Genomic DNA, 17,145 nt, shown 5'->3' on the forward strand with positions numbered 1-17,145 from the left:
GAGTCGGATCTTTATTGGATCTGCAGGTTCCTATACAAATACATCAGTTTCATGTACACTTTCTATGATATTTCGATCTTCTTCAAAGAAATAAAAACATGAAAGGACACAAAATACAGAAATTCTCTTTTTTTTCTTTTTTTTAATTTTAATTTTTAGTACAGTCGGACCTCTTATCCTACGACATTTTCGGTCCGGAATCTTCCCCTTAAACCTCTGATCCTACGACAAAAATTTGAGAATGGGGGTATAATTTCCCTTTCGCGGTCGTAGCATGAGAATTTTTTGTCGTAGGATAAGAGGTTTCGTAGCATAAGAGGGTCGTAATATAAGAAGTCTGACTGTATATTGATTTTTATTGTGTTATAATTAATTTTATTTTTACTGTATTGTTACGCACAGTTATAAAAATTATTATTATAACGTTACGTGATAAGAAAAGTAAAAACGTAATTAGGATTAGGCTGAGTATTATTTTGAATGTACAGTCCCGCAAACATGCATACATATAAATACATACGGACATATATATATACGAAGCGTTTCGCAAGGAAATAATCTTTTAAAATACATACTAGACATCGGTTTTTAGCGATATAGATATATATATATATATATATATATATATATATATATATATATTTCAAAATCACGACTATTTGAACAAATATACATGACAGCAATAATAAGTCCTTGTGAATTGAGCGACTCCACTCGCTTTGATAAGGCCATAATTCGGTAACTAGTGGGGCAAATTGGTCCAACTTGTAGTAAAGCTCTTTAGAATATTCTATATTTTTTATTGAACATAAAAAACTGTAATATACTATAATATAATAAGTGAGAACATATTTTCGATTATTATAATTATTTACCTAGGCATCTCTTTTTTAAAGTTCTCGATTATTTCTATTATGTATTTTTTTATATTATTTTCTCGACATTATTGATAATAATGTTTAAGAAAAATGTACGTGTTGCACACAAAAATTTTTCAGAAGCGTCGAAAAAATTAATTGATAACACGTGTGCATTACTCGGGTAAACATGAAAATGGAAATCCGGTTTGCGATCAGAAATTATCTTCAGTTAATTTTCTCCGTTAATTTTTCATACACATGATTATTTCGCTGCAAAAGTGGCATTACAGTGATGTTTCGATTATTATGGAGAAAGGGGGATAGTGAAGGAAGAGTCTTTGAAATACAAATCACTATATTCATAAAATGCATCATATATTTATACATGCAGAATGAAATCGACAACTATTAATATATTTCTATAAAAAGTGTTTTTTAAGCCACGTTTTTTTCGTAGTTTCTATTTTGATCGTTTTTGGAGTAATTTTCCTACAAATACTGTAAAAAAGAAATATTCAATTCATAATAGAAATAATTTTCTATAGATTACATAATGATAAAATATATAGATAGATTATAAAGGAATGAAATCAAAGAAATTATTTTTTTTTGCAAAGGGAGGATCAACTTTAAACTTTTCAACAAATCTTTTAATAAAGTGGTCGATATTATCTGGAAACATTTTCTATATATTTTTAAATAAGCAATTCAAGAAAAATCATGAAGCAGCTCTACAGTATCGCATGATCAATTCTTGAATATTTATGCAGTGAAAATTTTGATTTCTGTACCTTCATAATTACGTTAACTTTCTCAGTAAGTTTGATACATCAACTTCGCGTGCATAAAACATACATGCGAAGTTAATTATGATAGACGCATGGAATAAAAAATATGTAATAGACATGGTTTAATATTGTAAATAACACTGCAATATCACGTTATTATATTAATAAGTGCGATATAAACAAATTTTTCATTTTCAGTAATAGAAAATGTAAGATTATAGATTGCGACATCATTAAACATTAATATTATAAATTGTTTTTAGGATAAATTGTAAATTCCTATAGCACAGATAAATATCATAAATTAAAGTCATAATATTCGAAAAAGGATTATAATAAATATTATTTAAATTAATATATCAATGAGAAAATTATGCATAAACATCTATCGTACAAAATACATATGTACATATGTGTGTGTGTATATACATGTGTGTATATACACACATATATATATATATATATATATATATATATATATATATATATAAAATAAATATTATTTTTATTATTATAATATCTATAAAAACCGCATATACTTTAATTATTTAATCATTATTATTACCTTTATTCATATTTTGTTTTAATATTGCTTTGCATCTCAATATTCTATTTTTCTAAAAAAGTTTGATATGTATTTTGTGTTGCGAATTTATCTCACTTATTTTGTGTTACATTTATGTTTTATATACTTGCTTACCTGTACAGATAGCATAATATATTTCTAATATACTTTTCTTTTACCAAGAAGAATTTTTGCGATGTGACGTTAGAACAAAATTAATAGATGTTTGTTCTTTCATCGATTGTAGTCAATCATAAATGATTAGATTTTTACGTGAGTTGTGAACGATACATACATACTTCGTTACTACTTCATGCGAATGCTTCCATATATCTGACATTAAATAGATTTTTCATTTGCATCAACGCAGTCCAAATGTCGTTTATTTGCTACAATGTCGTTTATATATTATTAAAACGTAGCTGTTGAAAATAATCATTTTGATGGGCAATTTATGCGTGTAATGCTACAAATTATTCTTTTATTATTAAAATAACTAGTATATACTTGTATAGTTAACGCATTTTTATGATTTTTTAGTCTATGCTTCGCTAATGCTGTTTTCAGTTTATACTTCAAAGATTTATTATTCTTAAAAACAAATAGTTACATACTCGGACAATGTATGTTACAAATTTATATTTTTCGTTATTATTTATTATGTCTATATGTACTTACCAATGTCTTGCAGCTAATAAATCTTTTTTTTCTACACAAAAAGGAATTTTTTTAACGTGGCATTGAAAACAAGATCATTATATATGTTCTGTCATAGGCTAATATAGGCTAAAGGCTAAAAGGCTACGACTTCTACATTATTTTTTTATTTGTCATTGATAAAATTATCTTCAGATTTGTCTGATGAACATGCTATATGAGATCAACTTTTGAAGTATCTTAAAAAAGTTAATATACTTTTAACTGTCATAATTTGCGTATATTGCTCACAATATACTTTTACCTTACCAATCTGAAATTCGGCAGAGAGAATACATAAAACCAAGCAGTCAAGACGAGCGGCTGGAAACGTCGTTTAATTATTAACAATAATAATTTTTGCTCCGAAACAACTGCATTATACCACACAGAGTTGTACCTACACAATTAATTTTTTATTGTTTTATTTTGAGAACATTTTGATTAAATAAATGTGAAGTAATAAAATAAAAAATATGTATATTTATCATCGGTTAATTAAGTAATGTTTTATACATTATTTCATTAGAATTATTATAATATTAGTCATGATATGTGTTTGTAAATTTTGCAAACTTATTTGACGATACATTTATCGTTATTCTTTACAAGTCTCCGAATAAATTCAACTCATTGTTGAAACAAATTTATTAAACATTTGTTTCTTTTTTGTATATAATAATAGAAATTTTTTTATTCTTTTTAATTTATTTATTTCAATTTTTCCTTCTTATTTAAATCTATGTTTTCATTAGAACTACAGACATCAAAAAGATATACTTATTAGCAATGAAAAAAAACCTACTTACACTTTCTCACACATGTTCGAGCTCTGATTTGTGACTTTTTCTCCCATGTAATTAAACATAAACATATAAGATAAAAGTAGAATAGTGAGAATGACAGATCTTAGAGCTTCTTCAATTTGAATAATGGTTAGTATCTGAAAGACTTGTTTAACACTTTAATCACATTTCAAGATTATACCCATCACTCTTTTTATATACATATATCAACATGTATATATTAAAATACCTGTAATGCTTGTCACAAATAAAATTCCTATGAGAGCCATTAAACACGGTATTGTATAATAACTATTGATTATACCAATGAATCTTGTAATATGAAAAAGGTATAAGTTAATTGAAATCATGCTCGACGGGAACGTTTTTGATACTTAAAATATGTATATAAATACATAAATAAATATATTAATATATATAATTTTTGATTAGGCTACTAAAGCTTGATTTTTTGATTACGAAGTTGTAAGCAATAGATGAATAATAATAAAATTTCTTTGTATTTCCTTTCTCTTTATAATCTTGTATGTAATTATACAATGTATATATTTATATATTTATATCTAAATATTATTTATATATAGAAATGTGACTGCAAAAATAACTAAAGTATGATTAGCATAATTTAAATTAATAATAGCTTCTTTTTTTGTCTGAAATAGTAATAAAAGTAGAGAGTGAAATATAAAAACAGTTTAGAGTATCATTATTCAATTACGACCTTACTTTTAGATTTTTAGGCTTGAAACTATTCTAATTTTAAATATATATTATTGTCTGCACTATGCAGTTATTGTAATGCATAAATTGCTCGTAAAAAATCGGAGCATAATTTATTAGATAATATGTACGTCGAATGAAAATACACACTGTATAATGCTGTTATGTAGCCGTACAAAGACAGTTATCTTTTCACAACTTATTTTTGCCCTACGAAATAAATCGCACCTCTTCGTATTTTCGACAATACTAAATAAACGTTCCGCACGATACCTGTCAAATTCAATCAGTGTTATTTTTATCATATACATATAGCTGACTATTAGAATAATATTTTACGGTAAAGTCTTATATTAAGGGCTTCACCTGCAAAATTCTAACCAAGTTTAACTTACAACATTCAACAGCTTTGTGCTTTTTATACGTGTACACTAGTATTTACAAAACTAAATTAAATAAATAAAGATAGAATTAGGCTGCATTAAGTTAGGTTTGTTTAGGGCTGGGATACAGAAAAAGGCTCCCTATACGTCTACTTTTTAAATATATAATCTAATACTAAATATACATAGTTTAATACTAAATAATTACATGTTCATCAATCAGTTTTTTAATATCTAAATATACAGGTTCCTTTGCGTTAAAATATCTCTTAAATAACTCTTAATTAAACTGAAAGAAAATTCATACAAACTTCCTAGTCAAATTGAAGGTGAAGACTTTAATATAAGAGTTTATTTATTTTTTTTCTAATAAGTTAAAGAAATTAAATGATTGATTGCGAAAAGAATAGACACATTAATAGAATAAAAAGTTAATATTTTTTATATAAAAAAAAATTATATTTTTGTGACAATTATTTTCTTAATTTGTAAAAAAGTGATATTTCTATAATTATTTGATAATATTTATACATATACACTTAAAAATTCACATATAAGCTGTACATTATATTTTTTTGTAACTTATATTAGTAATTTATAAGTCGTCTATTCTTCTTTTGCAAATTTGATATTTCTTACCCTTGCAATTCGCACATCGCGCAAACATGTTGCGTGAGAACCATAAACAGAGTAGAACAGGCCAAAGGCATTAATGGTGAGACAAAATTAATGATGCATATCCAAAATCGAATAAAATAAAAGTATCGCTCCTCATCGATGAAAAATTCAACATGAAGGTATTGTAGTTGTATTCGCGGTCGGGACTCGTTCATAGGTGATATGATGTCAAGAATTTCTGGCATAAACAGCCATATATTGTACATTGCCACACCTAGATAGCTAAGACCTATAAAATTCTGCGGTAAATGTAAATAATTAAGTACAATAAATTTTTACAGTAAAAAAATATGAAGTTTTCTATTCAATATAACATTTTTATCAATAATTATATATGTAACAAAAATACATTTTGCAATGTTGCTGTGAGAGAGTATATTAATATTTTGTTTCTTTAACATTCTATGTTCTTTTATTTTTTTACAATATTTTTTTTAGCCAGAGATATGATTACATATATGAAAAATAATATAAGTTTTAAGCAAACTAATACTCACTTTGTTAATTTATTGGTTATTAATAACTTCAACATAAACTATTAATATAAGTTGTAAAAAGTTCGATTTAATTTTCTTTTTGTTATTACATTTAATTACATAATCTAGATCTAGAAGGTTGGTTAAATAAAGTTATATTATAGAAATATAAAATTTTTAACAAAAATTTTTTATAATAGAAATATATATGTAAAATAGATAGATCAATATTAAGAGTAAAATAAACACATAAAAGAGAATTAGGAAAAAAGAAATTAAGAAAAGTTGAAGAGTGCAAAAATTTAGCACACACTACGCGAGTCAAATTATTCTTTATAGAAATTTTTAAAGCTTTAATTTAATAATGATGATCGTAATGAATCTAACAAATGTATTTTATATATTATAAGCATTCATAATTATATGAATCACTAGAAAAAAATGTTCGTTAGATTAAAAATGTTTTATAAATAAATTTTTTTACATTTCTGTTATAAATAACAATACAAAGGAGAATATATATTATTTACCATAAATCTTTTATTGTATTTGTTGCCGATAATGAAGAAAGCACGGCAGTTTCGCAGTATCATGTGTGGAAACATACCTATGATTTTATAGACCAAAACACACATGTTGTAGATAAAGCAAAGTTAATATTTTTCTTACCTAAGTAATAAAGCGTCCATAATTTCGTGGTTTCAGCATGCTCGTGCATGATTTTGATTTCATCGTATGTCTTTTGCAACGCCCAATCATTCCACATACGTTCGAATAATTCTTTAAGCTGAAAAATAAAATTATATAGCAATATGAACGAGCACATATGTTGATTAAAGAATGTAAGAAAAATAAATCTAGATTAATCTGTGTTTCGCTTATTAGGCTACCGATCGATATAGCTACAATAATCGGATTTGCATTCTAAAGAATGCAATCTAAAACTTTATTTTATTATGACATATTGGATTTTATTTTTATTCTGTTATATTTTATTGCGTATAATTATTTTCACATATCAAAAACAAAAAAGCAACAATAGATGAATGATTTAATTAAAGATTTAATAAACGTGTCAACATACATATCCATTTATATACAATTTATATTTATTATTTATATTTCATAAAAATTCTTTATATGAACATTTATGCTAAAATATAAAACAAATCCTGTTAAATGGAACATAAATAATGATCGACTGAGCTTACTTTGTCTATGAGTTTGATACGTATATACAACTGGGGTAAGAAAGCTAATGTAGGTAAAACCGTTGGTATGATAATGGTTATGAATTCCATAGTAAGTTCAATTGTAAGAATACTGAATATCTACAAATATATTATTAGTTTTTATCAACAATAAAAGTAAGAAGTATTATTTATCTAAAGATAATTATATTGACATATATTTGACAAATTGCTAATATGATCAAATTCGGAAGTATAGATTCAATGAAATAGTATTATAATATTGAATGACTAATTTCTATATATATTGTATATAATTCTATTAAAATATATACAAAATTAAAAAAAATTTTTTTTTAATCAATATTTGAAAACGAATATTATATAATTTATATGTGTATGTATATAATATGGAAATGAAATATGCATACATTTACAATACATATTTACAATTGTGATTACCTGAATAAATACAGATGTTATCAGGAAGGTAAAATGAATGATTCTCATCAAACGAGCATTCCATTCGCTTTGATAAGGCCACAAACCGATAACCGATAAAATAAATCGGTTTACTTTGTAGTAACGTTCTATTAGACGTTCCATTTAGTACGAAGGGTATAAGCGGACTGACTGCCGAATTGAGAGTTCATCGTTGATCGTTACTTTGTTGCTATAGTCGACTCACCCTTTTTTTTAAGGATACTCAATTATTCTTATCATCCACTTATTTCGTTCTTTACTTTCGCGACATTATCAAGTGAATTACTTATAAGAAAAGTGCACGCGTTTATTGCGAATTATTTATAAGAAAAGTATACACGCGTTTATTAGAAAGCGAGAATTTCTCATAAGCGTTGAAGAAATCGATTGACAGTGTGCGTGTAATATTTAAATAATATTATGAGAAAAGAAACATCGGTGATTCGCGGAAAAAATTACCTTTAGTTAGTTTTTTCTGCGCTAGTTTTTTGCGCAATTATTTTGCATTGAGGTAATATCGCGGTTAGTTTTCGATTGTTATAACGGTTATAAAGAGTAAAATAGCAAGAGAGGGTAAATATGTTTGAAATAATATATTTCAGCAGAATATTTCACACGTAATAGAATATAGATGATAATAAAATAGTTGACTATTTTGGTTATTCTGTGATCAGTTTATGTTTACCTATAGACACAGAGCAACGTTCGGATTCTGCTAATTTTACATCATAGGTACATAGTAGTTTCATATACATATATCTTTTATATAGACATGTGAATTTTCTCTAGAAATAAAGAGAAGTAGAAAATGCTGAAAGATAATAAATGTTGAAAAGACAAGGACATTCTCTCTCTCTCTCTCTCTCTCTCTCTCTCTCTCTCTCTCTCTCATCAAATTCACAAAAATATAAATGTACAGTCGAATCTCTTATCCTACGACATTTTCAGTCCGAAATCTTCCCCTTCCCTTCCTCTTATCCTACGACAAAAATTTGAGAGTGAGGGTATAATTCCCCTTTCGCGGTCGTAGCATGAGAGGATTTTTTGTCGTAGGATAAGAGGTTTTGTAGCATAAGAGGGTCGTAGGATCAGAGGTACGACTGTACATACATTTTTATATTTCTTTTTATTAATATTATAATAAAAAATAATTTATAGAATTATGTAATATATTTATATTTTTGTGGTAACTGTAAATTATATATATATATATATATATATATATATATATATAATTTACAGTTACCACAAAATATATATATAATTTACGTTTTATACTTTATACGTATAAAAATAATATAATAAAGTATAAAACGTATATATATATATATATAATTTACAGTTACCTTCTATCTGTGCATTCTTTACAGGTTACGTTTCGTTGTAATACTTCATATATTCCAATATATGAAGTACTGTTTTTTAAAAAAGTTTTTTTTACAATGCTGGACCAACGTGTATAATACATACATTTGAAGTATTCTTGGAAGACATACATTCTTTAATTTTTATTCTTACCCTTCGTGCGTATCGACATGTCATTTTTTATCATTTTGAAACTCGGCAAAGATATCCGATAAAACTTGTCAGGGCGAATGGAAGCATCGGCTCATTATTAGTAATAATGATTTTTGCTCCGAAATATCAGAATCTTACAGCAAGTAGAATTATATCTGCAAGATTATAATTCTTATATTGTGAATAATGAAATTAAAAAATTCTGAAGTAATAAACTAAAAAAAAATATGTAATTTAATCAAATTAATATTGTTAATATGGCAAATTATATGGAATATACTTATACTTTTATTATATGTACAACTGAGTCTGCTAGAATAATATATTTCTCATAATAAGTGAAGGAAATAAAATAAAGATAACTATTCGCAAAAAGAATAGAAAATAAAATAATAAACAATTAGGAAAATATTTCTGACATTTATTTTGCAAATAAAATAAGTACTGTCTCATATATTATAAATGTATGAAATTCGTGCACTTAAAAATTAATGCAACTCAATTTTCTAGTAATCTTGTAAATATGTAATAATAAAAAGTTAATTGGAAGAATAATTTCTTAACAACTCATACATGTCTCAAAAGTCTTACCTGATTATCAAATAAATTAATAGATTAAAGAGATTAATTATTTATCTAGTTGTCTTGTTTTTTTTAGAATCTCCATTATTTATATTATGCATTTTGTCCTGTTATCTTCGCAAAATTATTATGTTTTAGAAAAATACACATGTTTAACGAATGTGAGAACTTTTTTCAGGCGTCGAGAAAATTGATCGTACCGCGCGTGCATTATGCGCGAGTAATAACATAGGAATGGAAACAGGTAGTCTGCAACCAAAAATTATCTTCATTAATTTTTTCTACACCGTTTTTCACGCATGCGTGATTATTTCGATGCAATGGATGGTAGCATCGCAGTTATGTTTCGATTATTATGGAATATTATGGGAAACGAGGGATTGTGAAGGAAGAATCCGAAATACAAAACAGTATATTCGCACAATGCATTTCGAAATCGACGACTATAAGTGTATCCTTCTATAAGAAGTGTTTTGTATATACATATATATATATATATATATATATATATATATATATATATAATTTAACAGTTAACTCTTATCTGTTCATTTTTTACAAATCACGTTTTGTTCTAACGCTTCATTCATTTCTATGTTCTGTTTATCTAGAAAAAAATTTACAATGCTTGGTCAACGTTTATTACAAATTTATTTCAATTATTATACATATTACATTCAATTGTGACACGTGTACATACATATACACACAAATACTTTACCTGCAAATTTATTAATATTTTCTTTTCTGTGAAAAAATAGTTTTGTTTTAGAGTATTAGGACAAGATTCATTCATTTGATACAGTAGTCTCGTTTGTTTTCTACATCATTCCAGCATCTATAGTTAGCGAATATTCTTATATATGTCTCATAAACATGCTATATGAGATCGCTAATTGAACTATCTATGAAAGAAATATATTTTTTATTTCTCGTTGTTACGCTTTGTGCGTATCGAATACGACATTTATCATTTTCTTACCATTTTGAAACTCGACAAAGACATCGGATAAAACTTGCAGGCAGTCACGACGAAAGGATGAAATCGTAACATCATTATTAGCAATAGTGATTTTTGTTTCGAAACATCTGCATCGTACCAAGCAGAATTGTATCTGCAGGATCATGGTTCTTGTATCATAAAAACAGTTAAATTAAAAAATTCTCAAATAACGAATTAAAAGAAATATCTAATATTTAATTAAATTAATGTTGTTAATATGGCAAATTATATCGAATATAACGTTGCTTTTTTGGCAAAATTATAACTTTAAAGACAAATATTTAAGAAAATCATATATATTTATAATATTATTACTATCTTAAATATTTCTAGATAATTTTAAAAAGTCACGTAAAAATATTCTGAGAATATTTTATTTTTTTAAATAGTTTAGTTATTTTAATTGTTGCTCTTAACTGTTGGTTTTTTTCCCTTTATTTCTTTACATCTTGTATGTGCATGTATGTGTATGTCTGTATACACACTTCAAATATACTTTACAGTGACATTGTAAAGTGTATTACTTACACATTGTAAAGTGTATTACTTACACTTTCTCATATATACTCAAACTCATATCTGTAACTTGCTGTCCCATATAATTAGGTATCATCAGGTAACCCAACATTATAATTATGAGACAAATAACTATGCAAGCTCGTTCTGTATTCTCAAAAATAGTTATCTGAAACAGCACATTTTAGCACTTCGAGAACACGTAAAGCTCTACATATTTCCGCACTCTCCATCAACATACCTGTATTAAAGAAAGACCTATTCCACTCACTGTTCCTATGAGGTCCATTAGAAATGGTATTGTATGACAAGTTTCGATCATATTAACGAATCTTATAATGTGAAAAAAAATCATATGTTAAAATGAAGATGCATGGAATATATTTCGTATATGCATTTCGCATAGAAATAAACACATATAACATTTGTATAATTAGAAGTTTGCTTAGTTTTATAATTATCTTAATTATAAAATTGTTTTAATTAATGGAAGAATAGTAATGCTTTTTCGTATCTCTATTATCATATATAAAACTAATTATTAATATAATTTTTATATATGTACATATAAAGAAATGATTTAAAAAATTTCAGTATTAAAGTGTGATCTTTATATTATTTAAATTGATATTAATAATAATTAATAATAGTTTTTTTATGAATTAAAAATTATAGTATAAAACTATTCACGCGAGAGAAAGTCAAAGTATTATTATTCAGTTATCGCAATCATTATTTTTTAACTTTTTTGGTTTTCAATCGCAATTCTGTCATTTTTCTGGTTAAATGCAAATTACTTATAAAAAGTTAAATCATCTAATATATTAGATAATATGTATAAGACATATTAAATCAAATAAAAGTACGAACTGTATAACGTTGTAATGCAGCTGTACAAATACGGTTATATTTTCGCAAATTATTTTCCCACAATTTAAATCTCGTTCTGTCGTATCCTTAACATAAAATAAGCGCTCTGCACGATACCTGCCAAAATTATCAGCAACTTTACTTTTATTGTATGTACAATGAGTCTGATAGAATAATATCTTTCTCATAATAAGTGGAAGAAATGAAGCAATAAACTATTTCTCATAAAAAGAATAAAAAATAACAAAATAATAGACAGGAAAATGTAAGAAGAAAAATATTTCTGACATTTATTTTGCAGATAAAATAAGTATTGTCTTATATATAAATGAAGTTATTCATGCACTTAATAAAGTAGCTGCAGCTTTATTTTGTAGCAATCTTGTAAAATAGTGAAAAGTTAATTGTGAGGAATAATTTCTTACCCTAACAAATCGCACATGCTGCAAACATGTTGCGTGAGAGCCACATATAAAGAGGAATTGGCAAGATAAACTAATGGTAAAAGAAAAATTATGATACATAGAAAGGACTGAATAAGATAAAAATGCCGCTCTTCATCGTACATCATGTAACCTTTCACAGGAATGATGATTTGGTGAGACTTATTCACAGATTGTCTAATGCCGAAAATTTTCGACATAAATATCCATGAAGTGAATCCTACTGTACAGATGTATGTCAAAACTGAAAAGTATCGTAGATGTAAATTTTTTAGTGTAATTTTTATGTCAATATCCATTTTGGGAAAAATAAATTTTAAGTACTGCGTAATAAGGGATGTGCGGTCATATTGTTTCTCCACAAGACTCCATTTAGAGATTGTATTATGTTCGAGATACATTTAAGTGGATTAAATTGTGCATAAATGACATCTTGAACATAAATAATATTTAAAATGAAATTTACTTTGGAGTTATACATACAAGCATTATTTTTATTATATTAAAAATCTATAAGGAAAGTCCTGTTCGATAAGATTATATAAATATATGAAACATGAAAAGTATAGTACAAAATATATTTAGCATGTAAAAAAGGTATCCACATATATCATTATGACAATAAACTAAATATTAAAATGAGGACCAGACAAAATGAGGAGCAAAATGATAGTGATACTAAATAAAATAATCATATATATATATATATATGCAGAATTTAATGTTCATTTCATTTCATTTAGTAGTAATTATAATGAATGTTTTAAATAGATAAACTCATGATTGTGAATTAGTAGAAGAAATTGTTATTTGTTGAAAATGACGATGTGGGTGATGAATAATGTAATGCCCGATGCTGATAATGAAAGTTGATTCTTATCTCTCATACACAGAAACACAATCTGAATCTCACAGTCAGAAACGCATGCGTTTTTCTTTTATAGATAAAGCGTCTCATGTTTCTCTTACGCGTAGAACAAATTGTTAATAATCTGGTGGTTTCAGCATACTGATGCATAATCTTCATCTCATCGTCTGTCTTTTCCAGGGCCCAATCGTTCCACATATACTCAAATAATTTTTTAAGCTAAAAGAACATAAAACGATAAAAAATAAATGGACATATTACGAAATAGTAATAAGAGAAAAAATGGATACATTAGTATGGCCACTAAATCGATATATTAGCATGATTAGATTTACAAATTTGTTTACTTATTACAATGTATTATTTTATATTAATATATTTATTTTATGTTTTACTTTTATTTTATTGATCATTAAACTTTTATTAGGAAAATGTGTAATGATAGACAAACTTACTTTGTCTACGTAAATAACACGTGTATGCAACTGGACCAGAAAGCCTCCTGTAAGCACAATCGTTGTTCCTACTTCGATTAGAAAATCCATATTGGCATTAGATGTAAACATATTCATCATCTAAAAAAATTACTAGTTTTTAGGTTTAGTTATCTATCGAAACGTATTCATCAAAATTCTCATATATGTAAGAAATTCTTTATCAAATTCTTTATCACCATTATTTTTCGCATGAAATAGTAAAATATTTATTAAATTTTAAAATAATTAAAATTATTAATTCTATTTATACAATTCTGCTTATACTATTAATTATACAAAAATACACACACACACATATATACATATACATAGTAATGCAAAGATGTAACAATAAATGATATAAACGCGCGATTTCGTAAAAGCTGAGAGTCGCTCGGAAACGCTGAGAAACTGAAGCGCTTCGCCATCAAGTTTAATCGATGCGATAATAATCTTATATACTATCGTTTTACTAATATGAGCCATCTGCGATCATTTTGCACGAAACATGACGATTAGCGAGGAAAAGATCGCAAATCGTTTCAATGTCCGTATCATTCAAACTTGTGGACAAGCGCCTAGTCTTCGAACGGTTCTCGGTTTTCACAGATCACTAATATATTAACACTATGCTTAAACACCTTTGCACGATTTAAACACCGTAAACACCTTTCATAATTTTGAATGTTTCCGTAGGTGTTTTGCAGAAGTTTGGTGTGAAATTTAATTACTGATCGTTGTTCCATTAACACGATAAAAAAAATTTTTAACTGTACACACACACACACACACTTATCGATTTCAAATTAGAAAAAATAGTTATGGTTCTGAGAGGCAGTACTACAAGGTTCCATAATATACATATAGTTAGGCAAATAGCACCAATAAACGACGTACAGAAAATCAGTATTTTTTCTGGACAAACGGTGTATATACAATTATATACTTATGTTTCAAAATCATACCTGAACAATTGTAATTGATAGCATGATGACAGTGATAGCGGTCCTTTTAAAACGAGCATTCCTCTTATTTTGATAAGGCCATAATCCAATAGCCGATAAAAGAAATCGGCTTAATTTATAGTAGCGCTCTTCGGGATGTTCCATTTACTTTGAAAGACTCAGAGAAACTGAGATTCTTGAGGGCGAACGCATCATCGATCGTTACTTTATTATTCCAGTCGTTTTACCCTTTTTTTTAGGGTGCACTGGTTTATTCCCACCTTATATTGTTTTTTCTTCATTCCTACGACATTATTAGACGTATAATATTTATGAAAAATACACGTGTTTGACATGAAAGCAGGAGGCGTCTAGAGTATCGATCGGCAACGTGCATGTAATATTCGGCTAATAACATGAGAAAGAAAACATCTGTAGTCTGCAAAAACAAAAATTGTCTTTATACAGTTAGTTTTTTGCACGTGTGATTACCTCGCTGTGGCAATATCGCGAATATTCTTCGACTCTAGAATAAGAGAAGCGAGCAATGAAAAAGAGATAATATAAGGGGATAATATAAGGAATATCCGAAATAGAAGAAAATATAAGCGGTATCTACAATATATGTTTTATACAATATACGACGATAAAAGTCACCAGACAAATTTCTTCTGTAATAGAAGGTGCTCCGAAAACGGAATTCTTATTTCTTGTAATGGTAGATTCTTTAATATACTTTTAGTGTATCTTTTTTAAATAATTCAAAATAGAAACGTTCGGGTAGGTATTTTTTTTTTAACAAATAAGTGAATAGATAAATTGATGTTTATCTGTAATTAAATTGTAAGAGACTGACACATCGAAGAAATTCTTAATCCTAAGGCAAGTTAAATTGAATGTGTGTGTGAATTTTGATATAACTAAACTCCCATTGAAATAAAAACTGGTGTTTAATATAATATAGTGTTATATGATATGGTGTTTAATATCTAAATATAAAATATGCTTCTTAAACCATTGTATATTTCTGAGACAACAAAAAGATCGGACAAAAACGTGAGGTATTTTAATATTCCATAAGTAGTCCTCGCGAATATTGAGATCTCTGCAAGTATATCAGTTTCATGTACATACACCTTTCATGAATAGAAATGAGAATTTCCTTCGAGAACAAAGAATATTTGTGACAAAAGTGAACAAACGACAAGACAAGGGAATTTCCCCAGTTTTTGTCTTTAGTTGTAATTTGTGTTTTTTGTTCTTATTGCTTTATTAATGTATTTAATTAAATTAACTTCCATGAATGTTATCGCGTGACTTGACTTTGCAATTTATGATTCATTTTACTAATCTATAGTGTACATCGTGAATGGTTACGAAACTTTGTAATTAATGCGTGAGTTATGTCCCGCGATTGCATTTACAGGTTCAATATAATCGAATTTTTTAATTTTAGCAATAGTCATTCGTAATGCGTAATATTTGCACGATATTTTTTAATTTCATGATTACGAAGCGTTATGAGTAATTTTAATATTAAGCTTCAGGATAAACCTTCTAATTTTAAGCCTTCCTAACGTCAAGGTGATACCCGTTAGGATTGTATTTTATAATTTTGTAATACTTGTTATAATATACATAATTTTGTAATTTATTTTATAAGAGTGAAGAATATTATATAATTATATCTCGTATTTTAACAAAAGTGAATAAATATAAAAGTTAAAAATATTCGTGGATTATAATATTCAAGAATATTTTAACAAAAGTAAATAAATATATTACAGTTAAAATTAAAGATAAATATTTGTGGATTATATTATTTAAGAATACGAGATTTGCCAATTGTTTACATGATAGATTTCGATCAACTCTCGAGATAAACAATATCTTGATATGTATACCGTAAAAAATAAACGCTAAATATGGCGTAATATTAGATATTGTTTATCTCGAGAATTATTTGATCGAAATCTATCATGCGAACAATTACCAAATCTTGAATATTCTTGAATATTATAATCTACGAATATTTATCTTTAATTTTAACTTTTTTTTTATTATATATATATATATATTTCTCATATCTTTTCTTTTTTCCATCTATATGATATCATATGATATTATCGAGAACTTATGTTTCAGAAAAATGTATTTAAAATCAAAGTGACTATTTGTTGACATTGAGAGAATTGAGCGGAGAAGAGAGCACGGCAGTATGTGGTTAATAATATGGGATAAAAAAATCATCGGTATTTCTTGAACGATAATTGTTTGCAA

General features: G+C 26.6%; 2 protein-coding genes across 6 annotated transcripts; both read right to left on the reverse strand.

Moving 5' to 3' along the window:
- Nucleotides 1-726: 726 nt before the first annotated feature.
- LOC140674686 (uncharacterized) lies at nucleotides 727-7,811 on the reverse strand. 5 transcript variants are annotated; one of them, XM_072908439.1, is made up of 12 exons: nucleotides 7,625-7,811; nucleotides 6,642-6,759; nucleotides 5,458-5,710; nucleotides 4,586-4,708; nucleotides 3,945-4,027; nucleotides 3,719-3,860; nucleotides 3,180-3,309; nucleotides 2,892-3,109; nucleotides 2,349-2,602; nucleotides 2,214-2,265; nucleotides 876-1,358; nucleotides 727-790 (listed from the first exon to the last, which is right to left on the reverse strand). In XM_072908439.1, the coding sequence occupies exons 1-8, from the start codon at nucleotides 7,766-7,768 to the stop codon at nucleotides 3,062-3,064; spliced, it is 1,041 nt and encodes a 346-aa protein (XP_072764540.1). In that variant the 5' UTR covers nucleotides 7,769-7,811; the 3' UTR covers nucleotides 727-790; nucleotides 876-1,358; nucleotides 2,214-2,265; nucleotides 2,349-2,602; nucleotides 2,892-3,061. The 5 variants fall into 5 exon arrangements, with proteins under 5 accessions (XP_072764540.1, XP_072764536.1, XP_072764537.1 ...); XM_072908435.1 differs by having other exon boundaries at nucleotides 5,458-5,725; XM_072908436.1 differs by having other exon boundaries at nucleotides 2,349-2,679; nucleotides 5,458-5,725.
- A 2,764-nt stretch (nucleotides 7,812-10,575) lies between these two features.
- LOC140674538 (odorant receptor Or2-like) lies at nucleotides 10,576-15,504 on the reverse strand. The gene is made up of 9 exons (XM_072908132.1): nucleotides 14,887-15,504; nucleotides 13,901-14,020; nucleotides 13,547-13,664; nucleotides 12,560-12,821; nucleotides 12,135-12,251; nucleotides 11,506-11,596; nucleotides 11,300-11,433; nucleotides 10,728-10,860; nucleotides 10,576-10,650 (listed from the first exon to the last, which is right to left on the reverse strand). The coding sequence occupies exons 1-9, from the start codon at nucleotides 15,028-15,030 to the stop codon at nucleotides 10,603-10,605; spliced, it is 1,167 nt and encodes a 388-aa protein (XP_072764233.1). The 5' UTR covers nucleotides 15,031-15,504; the 3' UTR covers nucleotides 10,576-10,602.
- Between the last annotated feature and the right edge of the window lie 1,641 nt (nucleotides 15,505-17,145).

Source organism: Anoplolepis gracilipes, chromosome 16 (assembly GCF_047496725.1).
Source record: "Anoplolepis gracilipes chromosome 16, ASM4749672v1, whole genome shotgun sequence".
Classification (NCBI taxonomy): domain Eukaryota; kingdom Metazoa; phylum Arthropoda; class Insecta; order Hymenoptera; family Formicidae; genus Anoplolepis; species Anoplolepis gracilipes.

Bases quoted from the DNA above. Each gene is read 5' to 3' on its own strand.
- LOC140674686 (XM_072908435.1), bottom strand. From the start codon at position 7,768: ATGGAACGTCTAATAGAACGTTACTACAAAGTAAACCGATTTATTTTA. The intron at 5,726-6,641 runs GTAAGAAAAATA...AGAATTTTATAG, and splicing joins ATGGACGCTTTATTACTTAG to GTCTTAGCTATCTAGGTGTG. The intron at 4,028-4,585 runs GTGTGTATTTTC...TCATATTACAAG, and splicing joins CTACATAACAGCATTATACA to ATTCATTGGTATAATCAATA.
- LOC140674538 (XM_072908132.1), bottom strand. From the start codon at position 15,030: ATGGAACATCCCGAAGAGCGCTACTATAAATTAAGCCGATTTCTTTTA. The intron at 11,597-12,134 runs GTTCGTACTTTT...TCACATTATAAG, and splicing joins CTGCATTACAACGTTATACA to ATTCGTTAATATGATCGAAA. The intron at 10,651-10,727 runs GTAAGAAAATGA...TTTCTTTCATAG, and splicing joins CTTTGTCGAGTTTCAAAATG to ATAGTTCAATTAGCGATCTC.